Below are 13,774 nucleotides of genomic sequence, written 5' to 3' on the forward strand. Positions count from 1 at the left end.
GTTATTCTTGTTCTTGTTAAAGCTTCTTTTTTTAAAAAAATCACTTGTTTCAGCCAGGGTGGTGGCACATACTTGTAATCCCAGTACTCAAGAGGCTGAGACAGCCTCAGCTACTTAGTGAGACCCTGTTTCAAAATAAAGAATAAATCTAGGGCTGCGGGTCTAGCTCAGAGGTGCCCCTGGGTTCCATTCCCAGTACTAAAAAAAAAAATCACTTGTTCTGGACATGGGTCACCTGCCATATTTGATCACAAAGCTGACAAGTGCGGTATCTTCTGTGTCTACCCCCGTTGTACTCAGTTGAATGGGAACTCTTTGGGTTTATGGTGTCTCAGAGTTGATTGGTGGAAAAGGCAGACAGGACTGAGGTTGGGGGAGTTGGTGCTGTGTGTAGCAAGTTACTCTGGTGCTCCGCGTCCACCAGGATGTGTTGGAACAGTAACACAACTTTCCTGATGTGCAAGGATCTGCCTTTCACACCTGTTCAAAACTCTGTCATGGGTAAGTTGAACAAATCTGTGTCAAGATACAAAACAATGTGAAGGGATGGTTTTCCCAGTAAGTTGATGCACTGCTCTGACTTTATAAGTACTTATTTAATAAAATGAGCTATTAAGAAATAAAGCTTATGATTTATTACTCTGCAGTTGCCTTTTAGTAAAATAGGCACATGTTTTCTGCACGTTCCCCATAGGCTATAGGACAGGAGGCTTTGCCTCTAGAGAACATGGTAGAGAGACTGTTCCTGGACCTAGTACTGTAGAAATGTTGGGACCTTGACAGAAGAAATCCTGCGATAGGAACTGTAGCCCTTGCTCCCTGATTTGCCTGTGTCACAAATAGAAGGCTGGAGAGCCAGGATTCCCTTCAGGTCTCCAGGGCGACAGGCCAGGTAACCAATCAACTCCCAGGCCCAGGGTCATTGTTGGAGGCCTTAGTGTTGCTATGACTACTGAAACTAAACAGACTAAACTAAACAGAACGGAGGGCCTGCCCCGTCTCCTCCAGCATGTCTATAGACATGTCTACGGAGAAGATGACGAGAGTAGAAGAGGTATGTAGAGGAGGAGGGCTGGGTCAAGGCGCCCTCATGAGGCCTACGGGTGGTCATCAGGGAATCCCCAATGGAAGGCCATTCTGGGAACGGGAGTGGGAGACTGGCACAAAGTAAGTGCTCAAATACAGGTTCCAAGGCCGGGCGAGGTGGCACAGCCTGTAACCCCAGCATCTGGGAGGCTGAGTTAGTCGGATCGCGGTTCACAGACAGCCGCGGTTCACAGACAGCCTCAGCTACTTATGCCCTTTGCAACTCAGCAAGACTCTGTTAAAAAAAAAAAAAAAAAAAAAAAAAAAAAAAAAAACTAGGGCAGGGGTATAGCTTGAAGGTAGAATGCCTGTGGGTTCAATCCCCAGTACCGAAAAAAAAAAGTACTGGTGGTGATGCTTGGGAGTTCAAAGCACACCAACAGATCACCCTTTTTAATGTTTTTGGTATATTATACATAACAGGGAGAGTCATTGTTACATAGTTAGACATGCACATAATTTGTTCACTTGGACTCCCTAGTATCTCTCTTTTGCCTCCCAACCCCATCCCCTTCCTCCATTCTACTGCTCTGTTTTCATGAGGTCTCCACCTCCACACATACATTTTTTCTTTGGCTTCCACATATGAGAGAAAACAGAAGATCATTGACTTTCTGAGTCTGGTTTATCTCACTTAACATGACATTTCAGTTCCATTCGTTTTCATACCAAAAAAATAATTTTTCTTTATGGATGAGTAAACTCCATTGTGTATGTAATTTCCTTTTTTACAGAATTTTCAAAGGGCCTTAGGCCTTAAGAAGATGGTTGACAGGTAATCTCTGCTTCTTTTCTCTCCCCTTGCCCTTCATTTGACCTTTTTATCCTCTGGTCCCTGAGCCAACCCCGCTCTGTCTTCTTGGGGCCTATCAAGGAAAACAAACCAGTGCACAATTATAATCCCAGTTACCTGGGAGGCTGAGGCAGGAGGATCTCAAATTCAAGCTCAGCCCAGGTAGTACAGTGAGAGCTATCTCAAAAAGGGCCAAGCCAGGCGTGGTGGCCCACGGCTTGTAATCCCAGCCTTCAGGAGGTGGAGACTGCAGGATCAGGGTTCAAGGACAGCCTCAGCTACTTGGTGAGGCCCTTTGCAACTCAGACCCTATTTCAAACATAAGACTAAAAAATATGGCTGGGGGTGTAACTCAGAGGTAGAATGCCCTTGGGTTCAATCCCCAGTACTGAAAAAAAAAAAAAAAAAAAAAAGAACCAGGCGTGATGGCTCACACCTGCAATCCCAGTCAGTACCTGGGAGCCTGAGATGAGGATTTCAGGTTTGAGGTGAGCCTTGGCAATTTACCAAAATCCAACAATTTAGCAAGACACTGTTTCAAAAAAAAAAAAAAAAAAAAAAAAAAGCTAGGAGCCAGGCATGGCTCTTGTAATCCCAGCATATGGGAGGCTAAGACAGAAGAATCACAGTTCACAGACAGCCTCAGCTACTTAGGCCCTTTGCAACTCAGTGAGACGCTGTTCCAAAATAAAGAATAAAAACTAGGGCTAGGGGTGTACCTCAGAAATAGAATGCCCCTGGGTTCCACCCTCAATATCAGAAAAAAAAAAAAAAAAAAAAGAGCTAGGACTTTAGCTCAGAAATAGTACACCACACCTAGCTTATTAATATTATCATTAATTATTACTATTATTATTTTGTGGTATTGGGGGTTGAACCCAGGGGCATTTTACCTCTGAGCTACCTCCCCCAAAACCTATTTTTTATTTTTTCTTCTGAAACAAGTTTTCACTAAGTTGCAGAGGGCCTCGCTAAGTAGCTAAGGTTCTTAGTTTCCCTAGTACTGGAATTACAAGCATGCGCCACCACACCTGGCTCTCACTAAATTTCAGAGGGCCTCACAAGTTGCTGAGGCTGACCGAGAATCTGAGGTCCTCCTGTCTTAGCCTAGTCCCCAAGTATTGGGATTACAAGCATGTGCCAACATGCCCGGCTTATTATTATTATTATTATTATTATTATTAATTATTGTTAATTTTTTGGTACTGGTGATTGAACCCAGGGGCATTCTACCTCTGACTACACCCCAGCCCTATTTTCTTTATTTTGAAACAGTCTCACTAAGTTGCAGAGGGCCTCACTAAATTGCAGAGCCTGACTGCAAACCTAAAATCCTCCTGTCTCAGCCTCCAAGTACTGGAATTACAAGCATGCACCACCTCACCCAGCCCAGTGCTGAGTTTATATAAAAAGGGAGGGACATGGTGGTGCATGCTTGTCATCCCAGTACTTAGGAGGCTGAGACAAAAGGATTGCAGGTTCAAGACCAGCCTCTGCAATTTAGTGAGGCTGTAAACAACTTAGCAAGACCTATTTCAAACTAAAAATAAAATAGGGCTGGGGGTGAAACTAAGAGGTATTATACTGGTGTTGGAAAATTGCTCCGGTATTAATTTTCAGAATGTAAAAGGCAGTCAGAGCCTGGGTGCTGTGCAGGCCCTCAGGAGGGAGGGGAGGCAGCTGTTACAATGCCCGCTCTCTGCCCTTTGTTCTAATGATTAACCAACAGTAGAAATGTAAAGGAAATGAAGGCCTTTAGCCTTAGAAGCCCTAGAGACAATTCAAGCCTTTGGCCTTAGAAGTATGTAGAGGTAGCCAGGCCAGGCGTGGTGCATGCTTGTTATCCCCGCATTCAGGAGGGTGAGACAGGAGGATTGCGATTTGTGGACAGCCTCAGCTACTTAGCGAGGCCTTTTGCAACTCAATGAGACCCTGTTTCAAAATAAAGAATAAAAAATAGGGCTGAGGGTATAGCTCGGAGGTAGAATGCCCCTGGGTTCCATCCCCAGTACCACAAAAAGAAAAAAAAAAAAAAGTATGTAGAGGCAATCAGTGCCTCTGTTTACCTCCTCTTCTTTGTGACCCAGCCTGGTATAGGAAAGGTAAACTCCAGGTGCTGTTTCGAAACACCCATAGTTGATGGGCACCCAATACAAGAAGGTAAAAGCAAGATAAATTATTGACCCCTGCATTTAGTAAGTGCATTGTCTGGAGACAGAGGCACCTGCTCGCAAAAAATAAGTTACTAGCCCACTGCCTTGATAACACTGATAAGAATGTACCAATACAGAGTCTGTATTGAAAGGCCAGGGACCAAGGGAACAGAGTTCCATTTTGGGGCTCTCCAGTCTTTGGGAGGCTGAGACAGGAGGATTGTAGGTTCCAGGACAGCTTCAGGAAGTAGTGAGACTCGCATCAACCTAGCAAGACCCTATTTAAAATAAAAATAGGGCTACAGTTATAGCTTGGAGGCAGAATGCTCCCGGGTTCCATCCCAGGACCAAATAAATAAGACAAAAAAAAAAAAAAAAATGAGAGCTGGGCGTAATGACTCACGCTTGTAATCCTAGCATTCTGGAGGCTGAGACAGGATTGCGGTTTGAGGACAGCCTCAGCTATTTAGTGAGGCTCTCAGCAACTTAGAGAGACCCTGTTTCCCAATAAAATATAAAATAGGTCTGGGAGTGTAGCCTGGAGATAGAAGGTCCCTGGGTTCCATCTCCAATACCGAAAAAAAAAGAAAGAAATCAATACCCAAGCCTCGTAGTCACTGTAGTGATTGCATGACAACGTACTCAATGCATCCTAGGTTCTAAGACCGTTGGACCACTCCTCTCAGGGACTTCTGCAGTCTTCTACAGTTCACAGGGGTTCTGGATAACAAAGTGTCCTGGCTGCTGGGTTTATTTTCACCCCTAACTCTAAACTGTTCAACCCCCACCTCTGTCCCTTGGGCAGGTGGCACAGCTCCCACACTCACTGCTTGTGGCAGATGACATTGAGCCAGAGGAGAAACCCATATGCCGTCCTCAGGATGCAGGATGCCATGGAACAGGAATTGGCCCTGGCCAATAAACAACTATTGATGGTGAGTCTCAGGAAAGCAACACAAAGCCTTTGCCTGCTGGGATTTCAAAATCTCAGCCTCCCCATTGTTTGCCCATCTCATCTACCGCTGAGGTTTTTCTTTTTCTTTTTCTTTTCTTTTCTTTTCTTTTTTTTTTTTTTTTTTTTTTTTTTTTGGTACTGGAGTTGGAACCCAGGAGCTTTTTACCTCTGAGTTACACTCCCAGACCTATTTTTTAAAATTTATTTATTTATTGCGGGTCTGGGGATGGAACCCAGGGGCATTCGACCTCTGAGCTACACCCCCTGCCCTGTTTTTCTATTCTTTATTTTGAAACAGGGTCTCACTGAGTTGCAAAGGGCCTCACTAAGTAGCTGAGGCTGGCCGTGAACCTGTGATCCTCCTGTCTCAGACTCCAGAATGCTGGGATTATAAGCTTGAGCCACCACGCTTATAATCCCATGATATATTCTCATCCAATATTTGCCAATCATGGGGCTTCACCCATGGAGAAATCGGGTAGGCTTCCTCTCCTCCGGCTCGGCCTCTCCGATACCGCCTAGCTAAGTGTTGCAGCTAAGTCCAGAGCCCAGAAGACAGGAGCGGTGGGGAAGCAACGAGGGAGCACGAATGTGAGGCGGGGTGGCCAGAGACCGCACCATCCTCTTGCGCCCTCCCCACCAGGTGCGGCGAGCTGCCCTACACCAGCTGTTTGAAAAGGAGTATCAGCAGTACCAGGAGGAACTGAGGCAGACAGGCAAAGCTTTTTATGTGGAGAGACTCTGACGGCCTCCGAATACACGCTTCCTATCGCCATGTCTGCCGACCTAGCCTCCCTGAACTTCCTTCCCCAAGCAACCCTGGGCCTGGACCTGAGGCAAAGCCCCCGCTCTCCCATCAACCCCCAGATGCCCCAATGGAAATTAAAAAAAAAAAAAAAATGGTAAGAGTGACGCCTTGTGGCCAGAGTGGGATAAGCAGTTGATTTAAAGTGGGAGTTGAAAATCCAATCCTGATTTAGTTTAATAAATAAAGCCAGCTCTTAAAAGGTTCAAACTTACACCACGTTGCTCATTCTCTTATCCCTAACCCTTGGTGTGTGTGTGTGTGTGTGTGTGTGTGTGTGTGTGTGTGTGTGTGTGTTACTAGGAATTGAACTCAAGCATTCTACCTTTGAGCAACACCCACCCAGTCCAATTATTTTTTAATTTGCTTTTTTTTTAAACCGCGGGTTCTTGTCCTAAGCTAAGAATAAATATGCATAGCTTGGACAGTTGCTGAAGATTTGAAGACGTTTATTAAAAAGATAGAAATACAGGAAATAGAAATACAGAAAATAGTTACAGCCCCATGCCAAAATGGCATGAGGGGGGAGGGTGGCCCAGGCCAACTCACCACTCCCCCCAATTTTTTTTTTTAATTTGGAAACAGCCTTGCTAAGTTGTTGAATCTGGCTGCGAACCTACGATCCTCCTTTCTCAGCTTCTCAAGTACTGGGATTACAGGAGGAAACCACCAGGCGGATTTGATTTGTTCTTTTTATTTATTTATTTCTGTAGTGGGGATGGAACCGAGGGGCATTCTACCTCCGAGCTACACCCCCAGCCCTACTTTTAGTTTATTTATTTATTTATTTATTTGTTTATTTATTTATTTATTTAGGTGGTACTGGGGATGGAACCCTTCTACCTCCAGGCTACACTCCCAGACCTATTTTATATTTTATTTGGAAACAGGGTCTCTTAAGCCACTGAGGCTGACTTCGACCTGTCTCTGCCTCCGAAGCGCAGGGATTACAAGCGTGCGCCACCACGCCCAGCGTCTTTTTATTTTTGAAACAGGGTCTCACTGAGGTGTGAAGGGCCTTGCTAAGTAGCTGAAGCCATCCCCAAACCTCAATCCTCTGGTCTCTGACTCCAGAATGCTGGGATTACAAGTGTGAGCTACCACGCCTGGGCCCCAGCCCTATTTTTTATTCTTATTTTTCATATTTATTTATTTTGAGGGTCTGGGAGTGGAACCAGAGGCATTCTGCCTCCAAGTTACACCCCCTGTCCTAATTTTTATTTTATTTATTTATTTATTTATTTATTTATTTATTTATTTATTTATTTATTTATTTATTTTGCAGTGCTAGGGATGGATCCCAGGGGCATTCTACCTCTGAGCTACATCCCTAGTCCTATTTTTTATTCTTTATCTGGAAACAGGGTCTCACTGCATTGCAAAGGGCCTCACTAAGTAGTAGCTGAGGCTGTCCACAAACCTCGATCCTCCGGTCTCAGCCTCCCAAATGCTGGGATTATAAGCATGCACCACCACACCCAGCTGATTTGTTCTTAACTACCATAATCTTGATTTCCTGGATTTTACATACCCATCTCCTGTTATACTCAAAGTCCAGGACCCCTGGGGGAGAGAGACCACCACCACACACAATAATGCAAACACCAGAAGGGGTCTATTGGGGAACTAGCTGGAGCTCGGGTCCAAGTCCTCCAACGCAGTGGAGTCTTGACAAGGACCCCGAGTCTTTGTTCCAAGGCAGTTTTATACATTTCAGTCATTCGGGTGGGCTGTGATTTACATTTCAGACACTCGGGCTGATTTACAAATGAGTTATCTTTAGACCAAAAGGAATTTTTACTGCTGTTATCACAAGCAACAGACAGGACACTTGGTGCCTCCCATTTTGTTCGTGTCTCCTGGGGTTGGTTGGGAGTTTTTCATCCTGACCCAGGGGCCAAAACTGGCACTTAACTGCTAGTTGTATTCCTGGGAAACTGAAACTCAGGCCTAGCGTTTGCTGTATGGATGAAGCCTGTCATGGCCCCACTTCAGTCCTACATTCCCCCCTTTTCTTTTATGGGAATTAAATCATTCATTCATTTGGGACCTCAGCAGACACCTGACCCAAGGGGCTATACTGGGCTCGTAGGACCATAAGCTGAATTGCCCCTAAGTATTGTTTCATAAACTATACTAGCCTGTTGAGGGTGCAAGGCCGAAAGGTGAGTAGGATAAGCAAAATTACACTCCAATCTCACTTTTACTTTATTTGGAAACAGGGCCTTGCTAAGTTGCTGAGTCTGGCTGTGAACCTGCAATCCTCCTGTCTTAGCTTCTCAAGTACTTTGATTACAGGTGGGCACCATCAGGTGGGCTTGAGTTGTTCTTAACTACCACAATCTTGATTTCTTGGATTTTACACACTCCCCTCTCCAAACTCACTTTTTTTTGGGGGGGGGGTAATTAGGGGCACTCTACCTCTGAGCAACACTTCCAGCCTATTTTTTATTCTTTTTACTTAATTTTTTTTGTGTGGTACTGGGGTTTCTGGAAGCCCTTCTACCTCCGGGCTATATTCTCAGACCTATTTTTTATATTTTTATTTGGAAACAGAGTCTCTTAAGCCAGCATGGCTGGCTTCGAGCCTGCGCGATCCTCCTGTCTCCGCCTCGCAAGCATGGGGATTACAAGCATGCGCCACCACGCCCGGCCTATTTTTTATTCTTTATTTTGAAATAGGGTCTCATGAGTTGCAAAGGGCCTCACTAAGTAGGTGAGGCTGTCCGTGAACCGCAATCCTCCTGTCTCAGTCTCCTGAATGCTGGGATTACAAGCGTGTGCCACCACGCCCAGATACTTAGGTCATTTTGAGGATTACCTAACATAAAGCAGGTGGAATGGCCCAGTGCCCTCATTTTCCCCCTCGCAGGCCAAGTCCTGTTAGTTTGCCACTAGGCAGCCAAGTGATAATCCAGTTCAAGTGTCATTTTGCTGGGTGTGGTCGAGCACACCTGTAATCCCAGTACTTGGAAGCTGAGAATGGATTGCAGGCTCAGAGCTGGCCACTGCAACTTATTCAGACTATCAGCAACTTAATGAGAACTTATTTCAAAATACAAAATAAAAGCCTGGCATGGTGGTGAACACTTGTAATTCTAGTACTTGGGAGGCTGAGACAGGAGGATTACAGGCTCTTGGCCAGCCTCGGCAATTTGATGAGGCTCTCAGCAACCTAGTGAGACCCTGTTTCCAAATAAGAAATAAAACTGAGCCAGGCGTGGTGGCATTCGGGAGGCTGAGACAGGAGGATCGCGGTTCGCAGACAGCCTTGGCTACTATTTAGTGATGCCCTTTGCAACTCAGTGAGACCCTGTTTCAAATAAAGAACAAAAAAATAGGGCTGGGGATATAGCTCAGAGTAGAATACCCCTGGGTTCCATCCCCAGTAACTACAAAAATAAAATAAATAAATAATAAAAAGACTAAAAAACAGGACTGGGGGTGTAGCTTGGAGGTAGAATGCCCCTGGGTACATACACATTATCTATAGTCTGGAAGTGTAGCCCAAAGGTAGAAGGCCCCTGGGTTCCATCCCCAGTACCATAAAAAAGATTATGCCTACCTCATTGGAGATTAAATAAAGCACTAGCAGAAAGCCACACAGAATGTCCAATTTAAATGGTAACCCAGAATGATGTTTTCCTGCCCCTGTCATAGTTTTTGCCTATTTCCACTTCGTTACCTGCGTTGCCCATATCTCCGACCACACTCACCAATCTCTTCTATTTATTTCTTTATCCCTCTTTCTCTGTTCCTTTAGAACCACAGAATGGCGCCCCATCCCCTCTGCCTGGTCCCTGACCTTGGCCTCTTACTGCAGGGCTTGTCAGCGCCAGGCGGGCTCCGTATTGGCAGGCTGGCCCCCGAAGCGCTGGCCTCGCGGCCCTCTCTGCCCGCCCTGTCTGCTCCCATCACATCAAGCCTCCTACCCTTCCAGCCTCTCCCCTCTGCAGCTGACACCTCCTCCAGCCCCTAGCCCCCAGCTCAGGGCTCATCCTGTTTGAAATGGCTGCACAGGGAGCACCTCAGGGGAGTTGGGGGGCTTTCCTGGGGCAGTGTGATGTTTCTGCCTGCATATGGCATCCAAAGTCTCCTTCCAAGAATGCTGTGCTCCCTGACATTTCCAGCCTGGCCTGCTTCTGTTCCCCCAGACCCCAAACACTAATGTCCTTTTTTTTTTTTTTTTTTTTTTGGCAGTACTGGGGATGGAACCCAGGGACATTCTACCTCCAAGCTACACCCCCAGCCCTATTTTTTAGACTTTATTTTGAAACAGGGTCTCACTGAGTTGCAAAGGGGCGCACTAAGTAGCTGAGGCTGTCCTGAACCGGATCCTCCAGTCTCCGCCTCCCGAATGCTGGGATTACAAAGGTGTGCTACCATGCCCGGCTCATTAATGGCCTTTCTGTCCCTGCTTCTCTTTCCTGGACTCTCTTCCTCTGGCCTCTGGTTCCCCAGTGTGGGCAGAGTTCTCAGAGAAGGGAACTAGAATGGGATCAGGGGCAAAGAAGTAAAAATTAACTGCGCAGGGTGGAGTAAACCTGTAAATCCTGTAATACCAATTGAGGATCTCAAGTCCAAGTCCAGCCTCAGCAACTTAATGAGACTTTCTTTCTTCTTTCTTTCTTTCTTTTTTCCTTCTTTCTTTCTTCCTTCCTTTCTCACTTTTTGCAGTACTGGGGATAAAACCCAGGTGCATTCTACCTTTGAGCTACACCCATAGCCCTATTTTTTTTTTTTTTTTTTTTTTTTGGTGGTACTGGGGTTCCTGAAACCCTTCTACCTCCAGGCTACACTCCCAGACCTATTTTACATATATTTTTTTTATTTGGAAACAGGGTCGCGTAAACCAGCGAGGCTGCCTCCGAACCAGCGCGACCCTCCTGTCTCTGCCTCCCAAGCGCAGGGATTACAAGCGTGCGCCACCATGCCCGGCTATTTTATACTTTTTTTTTTTTTTTTTGTACTGGAGTTCCTGGAAGCCCTTCTACCTCTGGGCTACACTCCCAGACCTATTTTTACATTTTTATTTGGAAACAGGGTCTCCTAAGTCAGCGCACGTGGCTGGCTTCGAAAGGGCGCGATCCTCCTGTCTCCGCTTCCCAAGCGCGGGGATTACAAGCGTGCGCCATCATGCCCGGCCCCCAGCCCTATTTTTTATTCTTTTTTTGTGTGTGTATGTGTGTGGGGGGGGTCTAGGGATGGAACCCAGGGGCATTTGACCTCCAAGCTACACCCTCTGCCCTATTTTTTATTCTCTATTTTGAAATAGGGTCTAACTAAGTAGCTGAGGCTGTCCGCAAACTGTGATCCTCCTGTTTCAGTCTCCTGAATGCTGGGGTTATAAGTGTGGCGCCACCACGCCTGGCTTTTATTCTTTTTTTTTTTTTTTTTTTTTTGGTGGTACTGGGAGTGGAACCCAGGGGCTTTTCTACCTCCAGCCTATACTCCCAGACTCATTTATACTTTATTTGGAAACAGGGTTCACTAAGTTGCTGAGAGCCTCACTAAGTAGCTGAGGCTGATTCGAACCTGCGCGATCCTCCTGTCTCAGCCTCCCAAGCACTGGGATTACAAGCGTACATCACCATGCCTGGCTCTATTCTTTATTTTGAAACAGGGTCTCACTGAGTCGCAAAGGGCCTCACTAAGCAGCTGAGGCTGGCTGCAAACCCCATCCTCCTGTCTCAGCCTCCTGAATGCTGGGTTTACAAGCGTGCGCCACCACGCCCGGTTCTTGAGACTGTTCCAAAATGAAACACAAAGTAGGATTCTGGGTGCAGCTTGGATGTAGAATATCTCTGGGTTCCATCCCCAGTACAAAATATTTAAGTACAAACCAGATGTGCTGGCGCACGCTTATAACCCCAGCGCTTGGGAGGCTGAGACAGGAGGATGGCGCAGGTTTGAAGCCAGACTCAGCTACATAGTGTGGTTCTCAGCAACTTAGTGAGACCGTTTCAAAAATAAAATATAGAATACATCTGGGAGTGTAGCCCAGAGGTAGAAGGTCTCTGGGTTTAATCCCCAGTACCACAAAAAAAAAAAAAAAATCTGTGTGTGTGTGTGTCTGTACACCCTTTGGGAGCCACAAAATAACAAAGGCATAGGAGGCACCAGCACAAATGCCTCCCTTGATGTCTGAGTGCCCATGTGTTAGACATGGCAGAAATCGACCGGGGCTTGGAACAAGCTATGGATCGAAAGCAAGGTCACTGTGGAGTTGGTCTATGCAGGGCAGGGGGGGCAGACTACTGGGAATGGGAACGAGGACACATGGAACAGGCCTGGGGGCTAACGCAGCGTCCTCCCACCTCACACTTCCACCCAAGCCCCCAGCCCCTGTGGAGCTATAACTCGGCTCCTTTCAGCCAAGTGGACAGATGCGTCTGCTGCCACAGGACTTACAGGAGACTTGATTCTCTCCAAAAGAGAGAAAAGAGAGTCCCCCGAGAAGGGGCCGGGCTGGAGCCCCGGGAAGGAAGATGCTTGGAGAAGCCAGCTCAGGAGTTCTTGTGGTAAAAAGCCCAGAAAAGGAGGGGAGTCCCAAGGTCCGTGGGCTGCTTCCTGCAGGGGGATCTCCTCCCTCACCCCTGATCTAAAGCTCCAGTTCCCATTTGACCAGGCAGGAGAGAATATAAGTTTCTCTTCTGGATGGAGTCCGCCAGGGAGTCAGCTCACCCTTTTTTTTTTTCTTTCTTTCCATCTTTCTTTCCTTTTTTTTTTTTTTTTTTTTTTTTTTTGTGTGTGTGTGTGTGTGTATGGTACTGGGGATGGAACCCAGGGGCATTCTAACTCTGAGCTACATCCCTAGCGTGGTGCTCCCCCCCCCACTCTCTCCTTTGCAGTACTGGGGATGGAACCTAGGGACATTCTACCTTTGTTTTTTTTTTTTTGGTGGTGGTACTGGGGTTCCTGGAAGCCCTTCTACCTCCAGGCTACACTCCCAGACCTATTTTTACATTTTTATTTGGAAACAGGGTCTCCTAAGCCAGCGTGCGCGGCTGGCTTCGAACTTGGGCGATCCTCCTGTCTCTGCCTCCCAAGCGCGGGGATTACAAGCGTGCGCCACCACGCCCAGCGGGACATTCTACCTTTGAATTACACCCTCAGCCTGGTTTTTTATTTTTTATTTTTATTTATTTATTTATTTTTTTTGGTGGTACTGGGGTTCCTGGAAACCTTTCTACCTCCGGGCTACACTCCCAGACCTATTTTTATACTTTTTTAAAATTTGGGAACAGGGTTTCTTAAGTCAGCGCATCTGGCTTCAAATCTGTACCATCCTCCTGTCTCCACCTCCCAAGTGCGGGGATTACAAGCGTGCGCCACCACGCCCGGCTCTTTTTTTTTTTTTAACGTGGTACTAGGGATAGAACACAGGGGGATTCTACCTCTGAGCTACCCCCCAGCCCTATTTCTTATTCTTTATTTTGAAACAGGATCTCACTGAGTTGCAAAGGGCCTCACTATGTAGCTGAGGCTGGCCATGAACCACGATCCTCCTGTCTCAGCCTCCCGAATGCTAGGATGACAAGCATGCACCATCATGGCTGACTCTTTCTTTCTCTCTCTTTCTTTTTATTTTTTCCTTTTGGTATTGGGGATTGAACCCACGAACATTCTACCCCTGAGCTACACCCCCAATTTTTTGTTGTTGTTGTTGTACTGGGGGTGGAACAGGTGAGGCTGTCTGTGAACCGTGATCCTCCTGTCTCAGCCTCCCAAATGTGTGCGCCCCCATGCCTGGCTTCACTCTTCTGTTTTGAACAGCTGAGGGTGTCTTTGCGGAAGATGCTTGCAGGAGTGGGGAGAAGGGGAGGACAAGATGGCAGAAATCAGCAGCCCTGCGTCCTAGAGGTTTCTCCGGCCTACTTGTCTGTGGCACTTAAGAGCAGCTGGTGCCATGATGACGTCCCCTGGGAGGACCCCAGCAGTGGCGGGGGTAGATCTGGAAGGCCTAGGATTCTGCTGGAGAG

At 46.7% G+C, this 13,774-nt stretch overlaps 1 protein-coding gene across 1 annotated transcript; it reads left to right on the forward strand.

Moving 5' to 3' along the window:
• Positions 1 to 1,021: 1,021 nt before the first annotated feature.
• On the forward strand, positions 1,022 to 5,732 carry CFAP141 (cilia and flagella associated protein 141; the record flags this gene model as incomplete). Its single annotated transcript, XM_080692541.1, has 4 exons — positions 1,022 to 1,054; positions 1,821 to 1,861; positions 4,838 to 4,967; positions 5,631 to 5,732. 4 exons carry the CDS (start codon positions 1,022 to 1,024, stop codon positions 5,730 to 5,732), a joined length of 306 nt encoding a protein of 101 aa, XP_080548667.1.
• Between the last annotated feature and the right edge of the window lie 8,042 nt (positions 5,733 to 13,774).

This window comes from Muscardinus avellanarius (assembly GCF_963383645.1).
Source record: "Muscardinus avellanarius genome assembly, chromosome: 3".
In the NCBI taxonomy this organism is placed as follows: Eukaryota; Metazoa; Chordata; class Mammalia; order Rodentia; family Gliridae; genus Muscardinus; species Muscardinus avellanarius.